Raw genomic sequence first — 16,026 nt, 5'->3', positions numbered from 1 at the left:
GTCGTCCATTCCACTTCCCGCTAACAAGGTGGATACTCACGAGACATCGTCATCGATCGCGCCGTTTCAACGAAGCTGTGACGCACGTTAGCCTCTCGTCTTATCCGTCATAACAAGCAAGCAATCATGGCAAGGACATCTCTGTGTGGCAGCTATGGTGAGTTCGAAGAGCCATAGACCTTCCGCGATGATTTCTTCGCAAGCATAGGGCATCGAGGACTCGATCTGGCTTATCCCCCGAGCATTTGTCGAACATCGTACGGCAACCGACCGAGAGCGCATCAAGGAGCATCAGTGCAAAATTTAGGCATGTTAGACCGAAATATGAAAGTGAAGATTCATCGGGCTCTCATCCTGAAGGAGTGATGACGAATCGCCGATATTTTGAACCCGCTTTAAACTCGGCCGGGCTTCTTCAGATCACATGACTCTGGCAGCATCGAGTGATCGGGCTGGTGAGGCACTTTGCGAGAGGACCAACCAAATCGGTCAGGTGGTCTGTGTCTCGTCGAGGAGTTCCCCTTGCAAGGCTATGACCGCAGTGGAGCTGCGAAATTCAATGGCCGTAGCGGCAGTGTGAGCGAGCGATTGGAGGTGGAGTGAGCTACAAAGCTCAACGCGACACTTGCCACTACTCTCTTCTCTCCCACCAAGTAACTCTCATTTGATCAAGTCAGGTAGGTACCATTCCTCTTCGCGAATCGACACTGCTGGAGATCTCGACATGGCAGCAGGAGCAGCAGCATCGCAATCATGATGGCCTCTCGGCGTGGTGGAAGCAAGCTTGCAGGTTGTGTTCGTCATCGTCACAAGCAGAAGATGGAGGATCCATTTTGGTGCTGCTTCATCAATTAATATTAAACCGACATTCTCCAGCTGTCAATTGCATCAGCCACATCGCGGTCGTATTTCAGAACAGCAAGCTCACACTCTCAGCGTCGTTGTATCACCATCCCACCCATCACAGCTTTGTCAACATGCGAGCCAAGTGGAGGAAGAAGCGTATGCGCCGACTTCGTCGTAAGCGCAGAAAGATGCGCGCCCGATCCAAGTAAACAGCTCGCCCCTTCTTGAGGTGACCTGTTTACACCCCGTCGACGCAACCGAGAGCATTCAACGGCTTGGTCTCCCGCGTTTGGTATCTGCAATGGATAGCCTTTAGCGATGGTACGTGCTTCAATTGTCTGTCGGCAGGTGACTGCGACGGCAACGCTTTGGCGAACCACTGTCCACCGGAACTCGTCACTCACACTCGTCACTCGTTGTGTTCGCATTGATCGATGCACGTTTTGTCTCATCAGTCCTCACTAAGGCTCTCGCATGGTTGGTGCTAGACGTTCCAATTCGGCTCGAAAGTTTCGTCGGCCCCCAACAATCGGCCAACAATAACAACAAATCACACTCCAATTATTCTCGTCCTGCCAAGGTTTGCTTGTCTATGCAGCCTTGGTATGGTACCCACTAAAAATCGAAGCGTTTTCAACACTTTTCATGATGAAATGCCTGTGTCGGAAGTGTTGATTGCGAAGCTGTCCTCTGAGCGTCGTGAGGAATCTTTGTGGAACATGACCCATGAGATTACCAGTGCTCACGAGCTGGGCGCAGGTCCATCTCGAAGGTCCACGCGGAAGGATGTTGCTGAGCGAGGAAGAGCCAAGTCTTTGCCATTTGCGGGGGTAGCAGGGCCTAGGCAAGCGGACAACGGAGGGCAAGTGTTTCGGTTGGTCAGCGGGATATTCAACGAGAAGACGGTGCAGCGGGAGTGAAAGAACATACGGATCCGTCGGGGAAGCGACTGCCTTTGGGCATGCCGAGGAAGTCGAGGGCGGCGTCGGATTCGATGAGGCCGTCGACGATGACGTGGCTGACATGGACGTTTTTCGGTCCGTACTCTCTTGCTACCGCCTGTTACGCAGTGGATGGGAACGAGTCAAGCGACGAAGAGCAAGATCAGAAACGTCAAGTGAGTGAGCGAGTGAGTGAGCGAGCTGGATCATTGGAAGGATAGTAACGCACCTGACACAGCGCTCGCAGACCAGACTTGCTGGCAGCGAACCCAGCGAACCCCTCCCTGCCACGGGTCGAAGACGTAGCGCCCGTCACGATCAGGTTTCCACCCTGATCGTGCTCCTCGAACTTGCTCAATGTCGCCTGAGCAAACGTGAAGCCGGCCAGGATGGATCCCTGTACACCTTGCTGGATCTGGTCGAGCCTCTGCTGCAGAAACGGCCCTCTCTTTCGGATAGACGCATTGTAGCAGGCGGTGCCCAGCTTCTTGGTCGGCCAATAGTCGCACACGTTCTGAATCGCTTTGGTGATAGACTCGTTGTCGAGCGCATCGCACTCAAATGCAGCCGACAGCCTCTCGTCGGCTTGCGCTGCAAGGCTGTTCTCGCGGCGGAAAGCGAGCGCGGTATCGTGCAGCGAGTCGGCCCACGCTTCGAGGCGCTGCTTGCTGCGAGACAGGATGGCTGTCGTGTACCCACGAGCGGCAAACACCTGGGCGATCGAGATGCCCAACCCCGGCCCCACTCCGAGGATAACCACGATGTGATCGTGCAGCGCGGGGCCGTGCAGCAAGTCTTGGCCCAGACGCTGCACGGGTGCGTGCGGGGCGAACTCGGGCTGCAGCAGGTCGGTCCTGTTCTGCCGCGGGCTGCTGCTATCGTTGTTGTTGCTGTTGTTGCTGTTGCTGGTGGCGGTGTTGGTAGCGGTGGTTCTGGTTTTGGTCGTCATTGTAGCGGTAGCAAGCTGTATGCGAGGTGGTGTCAAGGACCAAGTCGAGGGGGCGCAGCGAAGACCAAGGGCAGGATATAAATAGGATCGTCCAGATGGATACAGCATCGAGTTGAGGTTGCGCGCAAGTTCAGCGGTGGTGGACACCTGTCCTCTTTAACCCCTCGCTCTGGAACCGGGCCGGCAGATGTTTTCGGAACGCAAAGAGCTGCTACAGCCGGACGCAGGTGGACAGGTCCAACAGTGCCAAAGGCGGCTTTGTTGCTAGATAGTGTCGATTGGACCGAGCGCACATAACGCTTGCCGGCAATAAGTAAGGTCAACTCGACGAATGCGAAAGCGAAAGGGGAAGCGGAAGCAATTTCCTACTGGACCCTTCCCCGCATTTTTGAGAGATAACGCCGGCAACCCACTGCCAACTTGACCACACACCTTAGGCCGTGTCGCCGTGCAGTGGTACAGTAACTGCAATGCTCAACTCCCGAGTCACGATTCACAGCAATGCGTCCCTATGCCACTTGCACATATCGAAGCATTCACAAAACAGCTGAATAAACGCAAACAGTCAGACGACACGGTACAACGTTGGCAAGTCGAGATCTTTTCGAAAGGCGAGATAGCGCCACTCGTTCTATACATAGGGCGAGGTGGACGCGCCGAGCAACGCGCATCCATCTAGTAGATGGTGCCATTCCTGACAGGACCCGTAACGACAAAGTCGGTGCCATTGACACCAAAGCAAGCCTTGTCAAAGTTGGCGTCCTTGTACGCGTGCTTCCTCTGGAACTTGACAAAGTTGTCCAGCGCACACAGCGCCTTGCCCTCCTCACACCCCTCAGCGCCACTGTACGGAATCACAGCCTCGTTGAGCTTGGTTCTGACGTACTTGTTGGCGTCGCCCTGGCACTCGATCACCTCGAACACCAGTCGTGCAGCAAAGGGCGTGATGTGGCTGAGCACAAACGTTCGGTCCGGGTCGGCGTAGGAGGGGTCCAAAAACTCTCCTACCACTTGGGTGTAGTTGAGCGCGGTGAGGACCGAGACGAGGATGTCGTCGTGCGTAAAGTCGACGTAGATGGGCTGATCGATCGGAAAGTAGAGCGGGTTCGAGTCGAGCGTGCTGTTCTCGGTGGTGATGGTATCGGCGCTCCAAGTGGTGTTGCTCAGACGATCGAGGAACTCGGTGACCCAGCCAATACCCTGCGCCTTGCCGTTGGGCGACATGATGCCGTAGTCGCCCGAGAACTGCAGATCCAGATCGTACTCAAAGCCATCCCACTCCTCCTTGGTAAACAAACCACAAAAGTCCGAGTAGCCCAGCGCACCCGTCTCGTAGGCGCACAAGCTCTGCATGCCGTACACCATCTCGTCGGTAAGCTGCAAGCCGCTCAGGTACTGCTGCAGGCGGTCGCGTGGCGCAGGCAGATAGATCGCATCCCACACGGGACGCAAGTAAGTGTCGCCGACCGTGATGGTGTCCGAGTTGTTGCACGTGTCGTACGAGGCAAGCGTGTTGTTGAACGCATCGGCGGGACCCAGTCCTTCGCCGCCTTCGAGGATGATCTCCAAGTCGTACTTGGACGGCGCATCCCAGCCGAAGAAGCCCAGGGCCCAGTAGCGCGCCGAGTCGAGGATGCGCTGCTGGCTCGTGGTGCGGATGACGGGCTTGTGCTGCTGGCTCGAGGCGTTGTACAGCTTTCCGTACTGGTAGTAGTGGTGCACACCCGAGTCGAACAGCTGCTGCGTTCCGACGGGGTTGAGCACCTCGGCGCCGAGCTGGTACTGCCACGTGTTCAAGAACTCGAGTGGTCCCCAGGCCGAGAAATTCGAGTCCGGCTGACTGAGCTTGGAGACGTTGCGCATGACCGCACCAAAGTAGGGCGCACCTTCGGTGGTGGACGAGGTAGGATACCTGGACCCATGACGGTGCAGAATGTGCACCTGTTTGACGGTACACTTGGCATCCAGCCGAGCATGCTCCTTCTGGAAGTCGCTAAAGATCGGGCTAGAAAAGTAGGGACTTTCATTGCCCAAGTGCTGGAAAATGTTGTACGAGCAATCCTGGCTAGCGTTGAGGGGCTTCCATCGAGTCTCGATCGAGCTGTCCTTGAGCTCACCGGGGATGCGGTCGGTGACGGCAAGGAAAGGAGGGGCACCGTACTTGGTCTTGCCCGCATACCCGACGTTGGTGGGGAAAGGGTTGTCGGGGCTGATCGAGGTCGGCGCTGAGGAAGAGTTGGTGGCCGACGAGTCGCGAGGCATCAAGGCAGCGGCCGAGACGGCCGTGGCCACCAAGGCGGGCAAGGCCATGACATTTGCCGCAAAGTGCATCGTGTAGCTAGTGTCTGACTCGAGAGCCAAGACGAGAGAGAGAGAGCGGAGAGTGGGCGTTGAGAGGATGGTACAGTAAGAGAAGCAAGCTCAACGGACGACAACTATGGCTCTTATAAGGGGAACGGCCGCGATTTGCATTCCATCAGGAGAACAGCGGGTGAAGTGAGCGAGAAGAAAGAGAAGAACAGCAACTTGCTTTAGCGAGAAGCCGCTTGGATGAATCCGGCGGATGCATCATTGGAAATCAATTCAATTGGTTTGCGTTATCTGATCGATTCAGCACCAACAGGCACATGAACAGAGAACGCACAAACGCACAAACGAACAAACGCACAAATCGGCATGATTGTCGTCGGCTTGGACAGGAGCGAGTCAAATGAGAACGTGGACATGCTTCTCTTTCCTCCGTATCCCGCACCCTGCGATCCGTGCACTTGCCGTCGATCTTCCTGAAGAAGCTCCGCCGCAGCCGCCGGCCCTGCTCGATCGCATCGTCGACATCCATGTTCCTAGAACGTTTCGCTTCTCGTCCGCATGGCTCAGCCGCTTCCTTGCTCACCCGCGGGACGAAAACGTGCCCATCCCCCCACGCTGTGCCTCTCCAAGTCGTGCCGCGGGCCCACCTCTTTTAAAGGCCGACGGCGACCTCGTCACGTTCTACCTTTTCTCACGCCCATCGTCGAGCGAGTATCCTCGCTAAGCGCTCCTGCATCGCATCTATCTTCCTTCGTGATTCGCCGGATCACCATGCGGTCCATAGCCCCCGATCGACACGCACGCTGCTAGGCAATGAGTAAAGAATGGCATTCAATTCGCCTCAACCAAGCTTCTCGACACCTCACAGCGCAACACCACTGTGCATCTCCTCGCTGGGAAGTGAAGTCATAACCGGACTTCTTCCCTCCCCCGTAGCGGTAGCTACCACCTTGGCCGCGGCCGCAGCTGCCACCACGCTGCTCACCCTCGAAGAGAGCGTCGACGACAGCGTGGCGTCTTCCAGCATCGCCTCTTCCGTCTTGGTCGCAGGCAGGTACGCCGTCGAAGGGTCCGGCGTGTGAAGCTCTTCACTGATCGCGCTCTCGCTTCCGTGCTTCATCAGCGCGCCGCTTCCCGGTCGGCTCGCAAGACTCGGCCTGCTTTCCAGGAAAAACGAGTCCTCCGACGACGGCGTCTGAGAATCGCTCCTCACAATCTGGCCTGGTCGAGATCGATCCCAAACGTTTTCCCTCGCCGCCATGTCGTCTTCCTCCTTGCCACTCCTTTCCGCATCGTCCCACCGCTCGGCATCGACAGCTTCCTCGCGTTTAGCCTCATTGCCCTCGGTTTCACCGCGGCCGCCGAGCTTGTAAGCAGATCGTGTGCCGAACCCGTTCCTGGCCATCTCCTCGTGTACAGGCACCGGCGATGCATTCGAGAGATCCAAGCCTTGCAGAGCAGGAGCGAGCCCCGTCTCGATCTTGGCATCATTTGTGACCTGAGTAGCACCCATGGCATCGACGCCATCCACACCGCTCGTTGTTTTCGATTCCATCCAAGCATCAGCCGTATCAGCCTTGCCATCCATGCCCTCGCTGAGCTGTTTGATCTTATGCATATCCACCGTAGGCATGGTGCCAGCGTCCGGGAAGCTGGGCTTTTCTTCCTTCTTCTTGGAGCTGAAACTGCTCAGTCGACGCAAAAGCGCTCGCACTGGCCGCTTCTTGGCTGTCGTTTGCTCCACCTTATCCAACGCCACGCTCGAGCCTTGACTCGCGTCGGCACTCGTCGGCTTGCTCGAATCAAGTGTGTCTTGTTGCGTGGGCGCAAGCTGTATAGTGCGGAACGCCACCGGCGAAACCTCGGCATCGCTGTCGGCTGAAACCGCTGCAGACTGTGGTGACACAGTCAAAGACGCCGTTTCGCCGGCCGGAGTTGCATAGGCACTCATCTCGGGTGATGTGCCTACAGATGCACTGTTCCCAGGTGAAGGTGCCTTGGGACTCGACATCGTGTCCACCTGATCCCTCGACTTGTTGAACCGCAACATGGCCGACAGACGGTGCATCGTGCTCGATCTGGGCGCAGCCAACCCGGTCCAGATGCTTCTCTCGGAAGGCGCCATCGAGTTGCGCCTGCTCTCCGCCTGAACGCTTGCTTCTTCAGAGCGCAGGCCAGCGTCAGTGGTTGGCGCATTTGCGATGGCCTGTGTGTCGAGCGTCGACGCCGTCTCCGGTGCGACAACACCACCCTCTTTCGCTGAACGGTCCCGTTCATCCTCGGCCTTATGTGCAGCTGCGGCCTTCTTGAGATCGACAAAGCTCGAGCTAGGGCTTGGCGCTCGGCTTCCGGCTCGGCTTCCCGCTCGGCTCCCAAACGGAGTCAGTCGCTTGCTGCTCGCCTCCTTCGGTGGCTTGGTGAGGCCCTGCAATTCGGCTTGAGGATCGTTCATCGTCATGGTGAGCACGGGACGTCGCTTGTTGTTTGTGCTGGCCGTCGGGGATACCGAACCGATCGAGGCTTTAGATTGGCTGCGAGACACGGCCACCTGGCTGGGTGTATGATAGACGTGTGTCTTGTTGGCATACGCCATGGTCGCATCAAATGGCGAACTTTCCTGCGTCAGAGGGATGCCGAACGGATCCGTACTGTCCAGCGTCGAGCTGTTGGTTCGCAAATTGAGAGAGGCTAGGCTCGGGTACGACGATCCGCCCAGTCCAATGAACATCTCTTTTGGCACAAGTCCATTGGTGGGGTCCGAGGTCGAAGCTGACACCAGGCTTGCCGAGCCAATGCCGGCCATCCCTCTGCCCTCTGCTGCTCTGGCTCGTGTACCGGATCGCGAGGTATGCAAGGGTGTCATGGGCTTGAGACTGTTGGTGGACGACGAGATGGGGACGATGCTGTCGTGCTGCAGCGGAGAATCTTCAAGAATGCTTGGGAAGGAGCGACGACGCGGATCGTTCAAATTACCTGCACCCGCCTTGACACGGTGAGGCGACGAGCTGCCGCTGCGGCTGGCACGCGCAAACGGAGACTGACGAACCTGCTCTGCGATGGCTTCGGCCGCAAGTTCGCGCGCCAGCAGGTCTAGGTCGCGCGTGTCAGCGTATCTTCGCCGTCTGCCACCAGGAGTGACAGTGCCCGAGGTTCCAGCTGAAGACGTGATGGGACTGTTGGCACTGGGAGTGGGGGTCTCGGAACCGGCGGCGTCCGAAGCTTCTGAGGGTCCAGAGCGCTCGCGACGGGCCTTGGAGCTCATGGACCGCAGGAAGCTCTTGCGTCGCTTCACTTTGGAGCCTTCGCCGGCATCAGACTTGGAACGCGCGCGCTGGGAGGGCGTACGAGAGAGGTCCGAATCAGCGCCTTGGGTGGTCTCCTGGACGGCGCTGTTGTCTTGATCCACTTGGGTGTTGATGGGAGATAAATTGAAAGTGCTGCGTTTGGGCGAAGCTGGCGCAGACTTGCCCTTCTTCCTGGTCTCGACACGAGCCTGCTGACGAGCGGCCTCGAGGACGAGTTGTGCCGCGCGCGCGAGCATGTGGTCGTCTTCGCCAGTGCCTTGCTCGGATTGCGAGGCCTCTCTGCTCTTTGTGGGCGGCGTCATGCAGGGCGTTGCGCCGTCGCCACTTCTGGTATCGAGCTCAGTTTCGAGCGGCGCGGCTTTCTTCGAGTGGGCTTCGGTGGTATCAGGGGCGGCCATACCGGCAGGCGATGGCTCGAGCTGGGTTGCAGAGGAGCGCGCAGTGCCAAGAAGATCGGGGTGAATACCACTGTTGCCAAGCGCGGAGATGGTCTGTGACACGGTTGGAAGTTCGGATCTGTCGTTTGTAGACGAGATGGGAGATGGGGACGTGGTGTTGCTGTTGTTGTTGATGATGATTCTGGTGGTGTTGGAGATAGAAGAACTGCGTGGGAAGATGGGCTGGCCTAGGCCGCGAGCTTGAGCATGGGCTTGGGCAGCGGCAGTACTCCCGGAAGCAAGCGCGGCGTTGGCTTCGAGAGCCGAGGCGAGCTCGCGTTGTGCTGCTGTGGAATCCGAGGTTTCCATAAACGGCTCTGGCGCAGGTTGCTGCGAGTCCCACTTGATGCCGCTCTTGAACTTGCCGTTGGGCTTGCTGAGCTCGACTAAATTTGCGCCCGTGGATGCATCCAGGGACTTGCGGGAAGTGCGAGACGAGAGACGCTGGCCAATAGACGGTCTTCTTTTTGCGGATTCTGCGCTGTCGTGAGAATCGGACGGGTGGCGAGGGGGAGAAGAGCTGGCGAAACGGCCAAGCACGCCGGCGCCGGAGAATGATCCGGAGGAGCGACGAAACGAGTGGGAGCTCATGAAGCGCGGTTTCGAAGTTGAGGAGGCTGCTGCAGCTGCTGCTGCATGATGTTGTTGTGGTGGAAGCGCATGCTTCGGACTCGACGGCTGCGCAACCTGCCGAGTTGTGTCGGTATGTGATGTTGCCATACTTGAATGTAAGGCCGAAATGCAACCGAAGCTGAAAGGGTGAGCTGATATCGAGCAGTAACGCTGGCACGGATTGTTGAACCGTCAAGTGTGTCGGAATCAGTGGTGCGCGTCGGTGTGCGGACCGCCGCTGCGCTTAAAAAAGACAAGATGATCGAGCTGAACAAGCACTGGCAGCCGATCTGATGGGAGGCAGGAGAGTGCACGAGTTGGCCAAGGAACAACATCAGCAGAAGGAGGCGAGCCGATTGGATTGGATTGGATTGGATTTGGTCTATCGTGAGAGCGAGAGAAAGCAGAGCTAAAGCTTGGCCAGCTTAGCTGCCACAGAAGAAAGAAAGCACGTCTGTCGCTGCACGGATAAGTTCGTCCAGAAGAAGCTCGGATGTTTCGTTGCCAAAAGAAAGCTTATGTTTCTCGTATCGAGGCGCAAACAAGGTTGACCAATGAGCAAACGCGGATTGAAGAGGTCGAGGTCGGGGTGGATGCGCAGATGGTGAATGGTGAACGGTGGGAACAGAATGCTTTCCCGGGTATCGATGCAGAGAGGGAGAAAAAGGTTGGGAGATTGTCCTGACTGACAACGACAAGGACGACCGACCAAACGCCAACGCTGTGAGAAAGTGATGGTGATGGTGATGGTGACGGTGATAGAGATGGAGGTGTGATGATAGACATTCGACGGCACACGGCAGAGACGGAACGAGGAATGAGGGCTCCGAGCCTGAATCACAGCCCCTCTTGTCAAGTGATGGGAAAGGGGTGCAGCAGCATCTAGTGCAGTGTGCTGTGCAGGTCTGTTGCTGTCAAGAAAGCCAACGAAACGCTGCTTTCTTGGCAGAGAAAGAGAAAGAAAAAAATCAAATTCAGACATCACACGCACACCTGCCCGTTCTTCACATGCAGCTTCAATGCAACGCTCAGAGAGCTCGGATTTGACTATCCCACTGCAGGTTCGCTCTTTTTACCCCTAGAAACGGTGACGCAAAACCGCCGATCTCGCTTAACGATCTAAGAATTATCCTTTTTGTTTTTGTTTTTATTTTATTTTTTATGAGTTTTCTCGTCAGAAGTGGCATCACTCCTCCGCAACGTTCAGCAAGTCAAGCTCCAGCTACAAACAGAGCGAAGGAATTCCGGCGGGCATTTGCAATTTCGGCGAACAATCCGAAGCCACGAACACGTCCATCCAGCCTCCTAACAAAACCGGCCCAGGAGGAGCAACGGATTGACCGACTCGACTCAACTCGACTTGACTTTTGAATGGACCGTGCAATGGGGACAGCGGCGTGCATTGCCAAGCTGGTCGACGAGGAGCAAGACACGAACTGCAAACACCTGCACATGTACAACACGAACCCACAGTACAGTGTACAGTACAGTATCGATCGGAACCAGAATCGCTATGTTCGCTTGGCGATCCTGCCTGCCTCGCTTTGCCCCACACTTCTTTTAGGTCTTTGCTCCTTTCCGATCGAGCTGGGTAGCGTGATTCGGCACGCTCTCCGTATCTGAGCTACAATATCACGCCGAATGCTGACGGCAAATGGAGAAAACGAATCGACTGGATGCTCTTGGCCATCGTGTCGTGTTCATCGCCAAGTGGCTTGATGCTGACGTAGATTCGTATCCGGCACGGTCTCTGTGGGGAGCGATAAGGATCAGCCTCGTTTCTATCCGAACTGCAGACAGGAATGTATCTATCGGCTTTCGATATTTTCCATCAGCCTGCATCGGTTCACACTTCCAAATTCAGTGAGTGTCACCCGACAAATAGGTCTTCTCTTCATACGAGTCGTCCCATCATACGATTCACTATCGGTCTCCTAAGATAGCACCGATGCCTACTGACGGGACAAGAACGAAGAACTGAATGATACGGGCTAGCATTTGCCGGCTGTCCCTGAAAGACAGATAGATATGTGCAAAGGTGTAAATCGTTGCCTTAAATGTCAAGGTCTCCGTCGATGGGGACGGCAAAAGGGAAGAGTGAGGCGGATTCCGGGGGATCTCTCCTCTCGCAGTCCGGTGAAGTCATCGTTGTCTCGTTTCGATGCATCCTCGTGCACTTTCATGCATGCTTCCCATGCGTTGCGCCCGAAATTTCCTTTTCTCCGTTGGTGCATCATCCATCTGACCACAAAATCTCCCGATTCCATAAAGTCAGATCGGGGGTGCATCAGAAGCACCCTTGGTCCATATACTCTGATGTCTCGTACCATCCACACCTCAGTTCTCCTCCACGAGCGTTTAGTTCTTGAAATTGTGAGCAAGAGCGGAATGGTACGGTACAAGTACAAGTTCAGATACATGGGTACGGTCGAGGGTGCGGTTGAGATTCGCAACTCAGGCGGCAGCAGAAGGATCAGTGACGCGAACAATCTTGGAAAAGTCTTGCTCCAGTGCTCTTGACTCTGCTTCGCGCTCGTCCTGGCTGCCAAAGTCGTCATCTTGATCGTCGCGGTGAGTCGCCTCGTCAGCGATGCGGTCGAGAGTGCCTTGGATGCCGCCGGCCTCGTCGAATCGCTTCTTCAACTCCTCCTTCTCGAGTCGGTCCTGTTCGACCATCTTGCGGCTTAGCTCGACCACCTCGCGGGCATCCTTACAGCCACGGTAGGCGCGGATCCATCTAGCGTTGATCTTGGGGAAATGCTCGCCCCAACCGAACTTGGACAGCAGCAACCTGCCCTGCGCCGGCATCGAGCACACGTAGAAAGCAGCAGCGAGCGCTTCGACGCAATTAAGCTTCATAGGCTTGCCGTAGTTGACTGGATTGGTGGCGATCATGTGTGGGAGCAGCCGCTCGTTGGGACTCTTGAGTTTGCCAAAGGGCACTTCGTCGAGACGCGCCCAGCTGCACTCGACCACAGCAACTCCGTTCTCGGCTATGATATGCGCATCAGCGGGGGAGAGTGTCTGCGTAGCATTTGGAGTGAGCACGATGCCGCGGAACTTTTGACCGACTCGAAGCTCTTGGATCAAGCCGAGTCGCGAAAGCTTTTTGCCCGAACAGCGTTTGGGATCGCAGTGGTTGAAGTCCCACATGGCGACCGGGACATCTATTGATTCAACATCGCTGCCTCCATCGACAGAGTTGAAGTCGCTGTCGTCGTCATCTGCCTCGCTGGAGCCGGTTTGCTCTTCGTCGTCGCTCGAGGCAGTCGCCGCGCCTCTTGTTCTCGAAGATGGCCCGGTCTCGGAATCCTCTTGCTCGCTGTCGGCCGCATCATCTGAGCTGTCTTGCTCGGACGAAGAATCGCCTCCTCTAGCACCTCCGCGTCTTGGCTCGTCAATAGCGCTATCGGGTCTCCAATTGTCGGTGTCGAAGGCCGAAGCATAACGATCTGCCAGGTTGCGACCTCCACCACGACCACCTCGTCCTCTGCCTCGACCGCCACTAGCTCCACCTCCCCTTGCGCCCTTTCCGCCTCTTGCTGGTGCTGGTGGCTTTCCCATGGCGGACTAGAGCTATCCGACTACGTCCTAAATGCGTTCAAGGTCAGCCGTCTGCTGTTGAAGGGACGTGCAAGCCAGCTGAATCTGCCTGAGAAGAAAGCGTGTGTCGGTGTGGAGAGAAATTTGGAAATCGGAATGAAAAATCTCGGAAGTCGGCAGTAAAATCTTGTTCGTACGATAAAGGGTGTACAGTACAGTACAAGGTGACATTAACGGGACGGATTTGCCAGGAGGTGTGAAGCGAGAGGCAGGCTAAAGCTGACCCAACTTGGAAAATCCGTTTGAGGCCGCCAAACTGTTCTCAGACCCTTGCGCTCCTCTGCCGCCCTGTCGCTTTCATCTCGAGCCCTTGTCGCTCCACCCTCTATTGATCGTGCCACATTTGAGCGAAGCCTATGCTTGATAGAGCGATTCGTTGTACGTGTTCGTATGTGATTGAGCAGTGACTGCTGTCAAAAGCTGAGATCGTACGTGGGAGAGGAGCGGAATCGCAGTAAAGGCTGCGACGTTGTGACTGCAGGCCAGAGCAAGTCAGCTTTCACGCTCTGAAAAAAGGTGAAAATGCATCGATGACGCTTGGCGCCGGACGGATCGGACATGAATCCAGACAAAGAGAGAGACGGCGGGCGGCGGTGCATGAGCCTTTCTGGCTGAAAAATCAAAAATATCGACTCGACTCGACTCGACTCGACTCGACTCCACACGAAATGCAGCAGCAGGTCATGCAGAGCGGTAGTTGACGGGAAGCCGATTTCAAGGCACCAGAGCGCGATACCGGTTCAGATGGCTTCTTCCGACGCCGTGGCCCAAAGTGAGTCAGGCAGACAAGCAGGCAGGGGTTCAGTCGCCAACAGCTCCAGTTGCGGGGATCGTGCGCGCTGACCCACTCGAGCTCACTCACAGACGACCCTTCTGGCAAGCCGCTTGCTCCGAAGGGTTTCAACAGCCCGCCAGCTACTAAGACTGGAGCATACTAGCGCTCACCGGCATTGAACAGACGTGCTTCCCGACCAGCGAAGAGCGATGATCCTGTGTGACTTGTGTGACCGAATGCTCCGCCGCGCCTGTGCCGCCGCCGCCTTCGTCGTCGTTGGGTGACTAGGCTGATTTGAGCCAGCTCATATATACACGAAGCAACGGAGCTCGCATCGTCTTTCCGTTTCACCACACCCATTCCTTCCGTTCTGTTCCTCCGTTGCTCCCATCAACGACTCCTTCAAAAATAAGTTCACGCTTGCTACATCGTGACCATCTAGATCATCGCCGCCCACCCCCACTCCTACTTCGTCTTCCTCCCCGGTAATCGCAATCATGGCTGACCAGGAGCTCAAACAATTCCAGGAAGAGGTCGAGGCCGTCAAGCAGTGGTGGAAGAACCCCCGCTTCGCCAACACCACCCGCCCATACACTGCCGAGCAGGTCGTCTCGAAGCGAGGCACGCTCAAGCAGACCTACCCCTCGGACGTCCAGGCCAAGAAGCTCTGGAAGACGCTCGAGGCGCACGCCGCCAAGGGCACCACCTCGCACACGTACGGTGCGCTCGACCCCGTCCAGGTGACCCAGATGGCCAAGCACCTCGAAACTGTCTACGTCTCGGGCTGGCAGTGCTCGTCCACCGCCTCGTCCACCAACGAGCCCGGTCCCGATCTGGCTGACTACCCTTACAACACGGTGCCTCTCAAGGTCGAGCACCTCTTCATGGCGCAGCTCTTCCACGACCGCAAGCAGCGCGAGGAGCGTACCAACCTTTCGCCCGAGCAGCGCGCCAAGACGCCCGTTGTTGACTACCTGCGTCCCATCGTCGCCGACGCCGACACGGGCCACGGTGGTCTCACCGCCGTCATGAAGCTCACCAAGCTCTTTGTTGAGAAGGGTGCCGCCGGTATCCACATTGAGGACCAGGCGCCAGGCACCAAGAAGTGTGGTCACATGGCTGGTAAGGTGCTGGTGCCCATCCAGGAGCACATCAACCGTCTCGTCGCCATCCGTCTTCAGTACGACATTATGGGTGTCGAGAACCTCGTCGTTGCGCGTACCGACTCGGAGGCGGCTACGCTCATCACCACCAACGTCGACGAGCGCGACCACGCCTTCATTCTCGGTACCACCAACACCAGCCTCGAGCCCCTCGTCGACATTCTCAACCGCGCCGAGGCCGAGGGTGCCGATGGCCCCAAACTCATTGCGCTCGAAGACGAGTGGATCTCCAAGGCGCAGCCTATCCGCTACGGTGACGCTGTCGCCGCCGAGCTCGAGAAGAAGGGTAAGAAGGCCGAGGCCGAGGCTTTCCGCAAGGAAGTGATTGGCCAGTCGCTGCTCAAGGCCAAGGCGAAAGCCAAGAGCCTGGGTGTCGAGATCGGCTTCGACTGGGACGCCTGCCGAACTCGCGAGGGTTACTACCGTTACCAGGGAGGCACCGACTGTGCCATCAACCGAGCCATCGCCTTTGGCCCGTACGCTGACCTGCTGTGGATGGAGACCAAGTCGCCCATCCTGGCACAGGCCAAGGAGTTTGCCGAGGGTGTCAAGGTAGCGCGCCCGCAGCAGTGGCTGGCGTACAACCTGTCGCCTTCGTTCAACTGGGACGCTGCCAAGCTGAGCACCGAGCAGATGAAGAGCTACGTCTGGGACCTCGGCAAGTTGGGTTTCGTGTGGCAATTCATCACGCTTGGTGGTCTGCACTCGAACGCCTACATTTCGGATTTGTTCGCCGCCGGATTCGCCAAGGAAGGCATGAAGGCCTACGTCGAGCTGGTGCAGCGCAAGGAGCGCGAGATTGGCTGCGACGTGCTCACGCACCAGAAATGGTCCGGAGCCAACTTTGTCGACTCGTGCCTCAACACCGTGCTCAAGGCGGCTTCTACGTCGGCCATGGGCAAGGGTGTGACCGAGACGCAGTTCAAGTGAGCCAGCCTTGGAGCCATATGACCATGTACACTATACCTATCCTACACGTTCGAGATCGAGACATGAAACGTTTGGTTTGCACGCCATCCATGCACCGAGAAAGAATGAGTGAGAGTGGATCGAGGCGAGGCACTTCAAGTCCGATACAAGGCCAA

At 56.9% G+C, this 16,026-nt stretch overlaps 5 protein-coding genes across 5 annotated transcripts; 1 reads left to right on the top strand and 4 right to left on the bottom strand.

Moving 5' to 3' along the window:
- Positions 1–1,578: 1,578 nt before the first annotated feature.
- Positions 1,579–2,736, bottom strand: EX895_002035 (uncharacterized protein; the record flags this gene model as incomplete). Its single annotated transcript, XM_029882634.1, has 3 exons — positions 1,579–1,686; positions 1,777–1,905; positions 2,017–2,736. The coding sequence occupies 3 exons, from the start codon at positions 2,734–2,736 to the stop codon at positions 1,579–1,581; spliced, it is 957 nt and encodes a 318-aa protein (XP_029741489.1).
- A 675-nt stretch (positions 2,737–3,411) lies between these two features.
- On the bottom strand, positions 3,412–5,067 carry EX895_002034 (uncharacterized protein; the record flags this gene model as incomplete). Its single annotated transcript, XM_029882633.1, has 1 exon — positions 3,412–5,067. The coding sequence occupies one exon, from the start codon at positions 5,065–5,067 to the stop codon at positions 3,412–3,414; it is 1,656 nt and encodes a 551-aa protein (XP_029741488.1).
- Positions 5,068–5,908: 841 nt separating this feature from the next.
- On the bottom strand, positions 5,909–9,508 carry EX895_002033 (uncharacterized protein; the record flags this gene model as incomplete). The annotated part of the gene is made up of 1 exon (XM_029882632.1): positions 5,909–9,508. One exon carries the CDS (start codon positions 9,506–9,508, stop codon positions 5,909–5,911), a length of 3,600 nt encoding a protein of 1,199 aa, XP_029741487.1.
- A 2,346-nt stretch (positions 9,509–11,854) lies between these two features.
- On the bottom strand, positions 11,855–12,964 carry EX895_002032 (uncharacterized protein; the record flags this gene model as incomplete). Its single annotated transcript, XM_029882631.1, has 1 exon — positions 11,855–12,964. One exon carries the CDS (start codon positions 12,962–12,964, stop codon positions 11,855–11,857), a length of 1,110 nt encoding a protein of 369 aa, XP_029741486.1.
- A 1,311-nt stretch (positions 12,965–14,275) lies between these two features.
- On the top strand, positions 14,276–15,871 carry EX895_002031 (uncharacterized protein; the record flags this gene model as incomplete). Its single annotated transcript, XM_029882630.1, has 1 exon — positions 14,276–15,871. One exon carries the CDS (start codon positions 14,276–14,278, stop codon positions 15,869–15,871), a length of 1,596 nt encoding a protein of 531 aa, XP_029741485.1.
- Positions 15,872–16,026: the final 155 nt, after the last annotated feature.

This window comes from Sporisorium graminicola, chromosome SGRAM_12, assembly GCF_005498985.1.
Source record: "Sporisorium graminicola strain CBS 10092 chromosome SGRAM_12, whole genome shotgun sequence".
Lineage (NCBI taxonomy): Eukaryota > Fungi > Basidiomycota > Ustilaginomycetes > Ustilaginales > Ustilaginaceae > Sporisorium > Sporisorium graminicola.
This window is presented reverse-complemented; position numbering and strand designations above follow the sequence as displayed.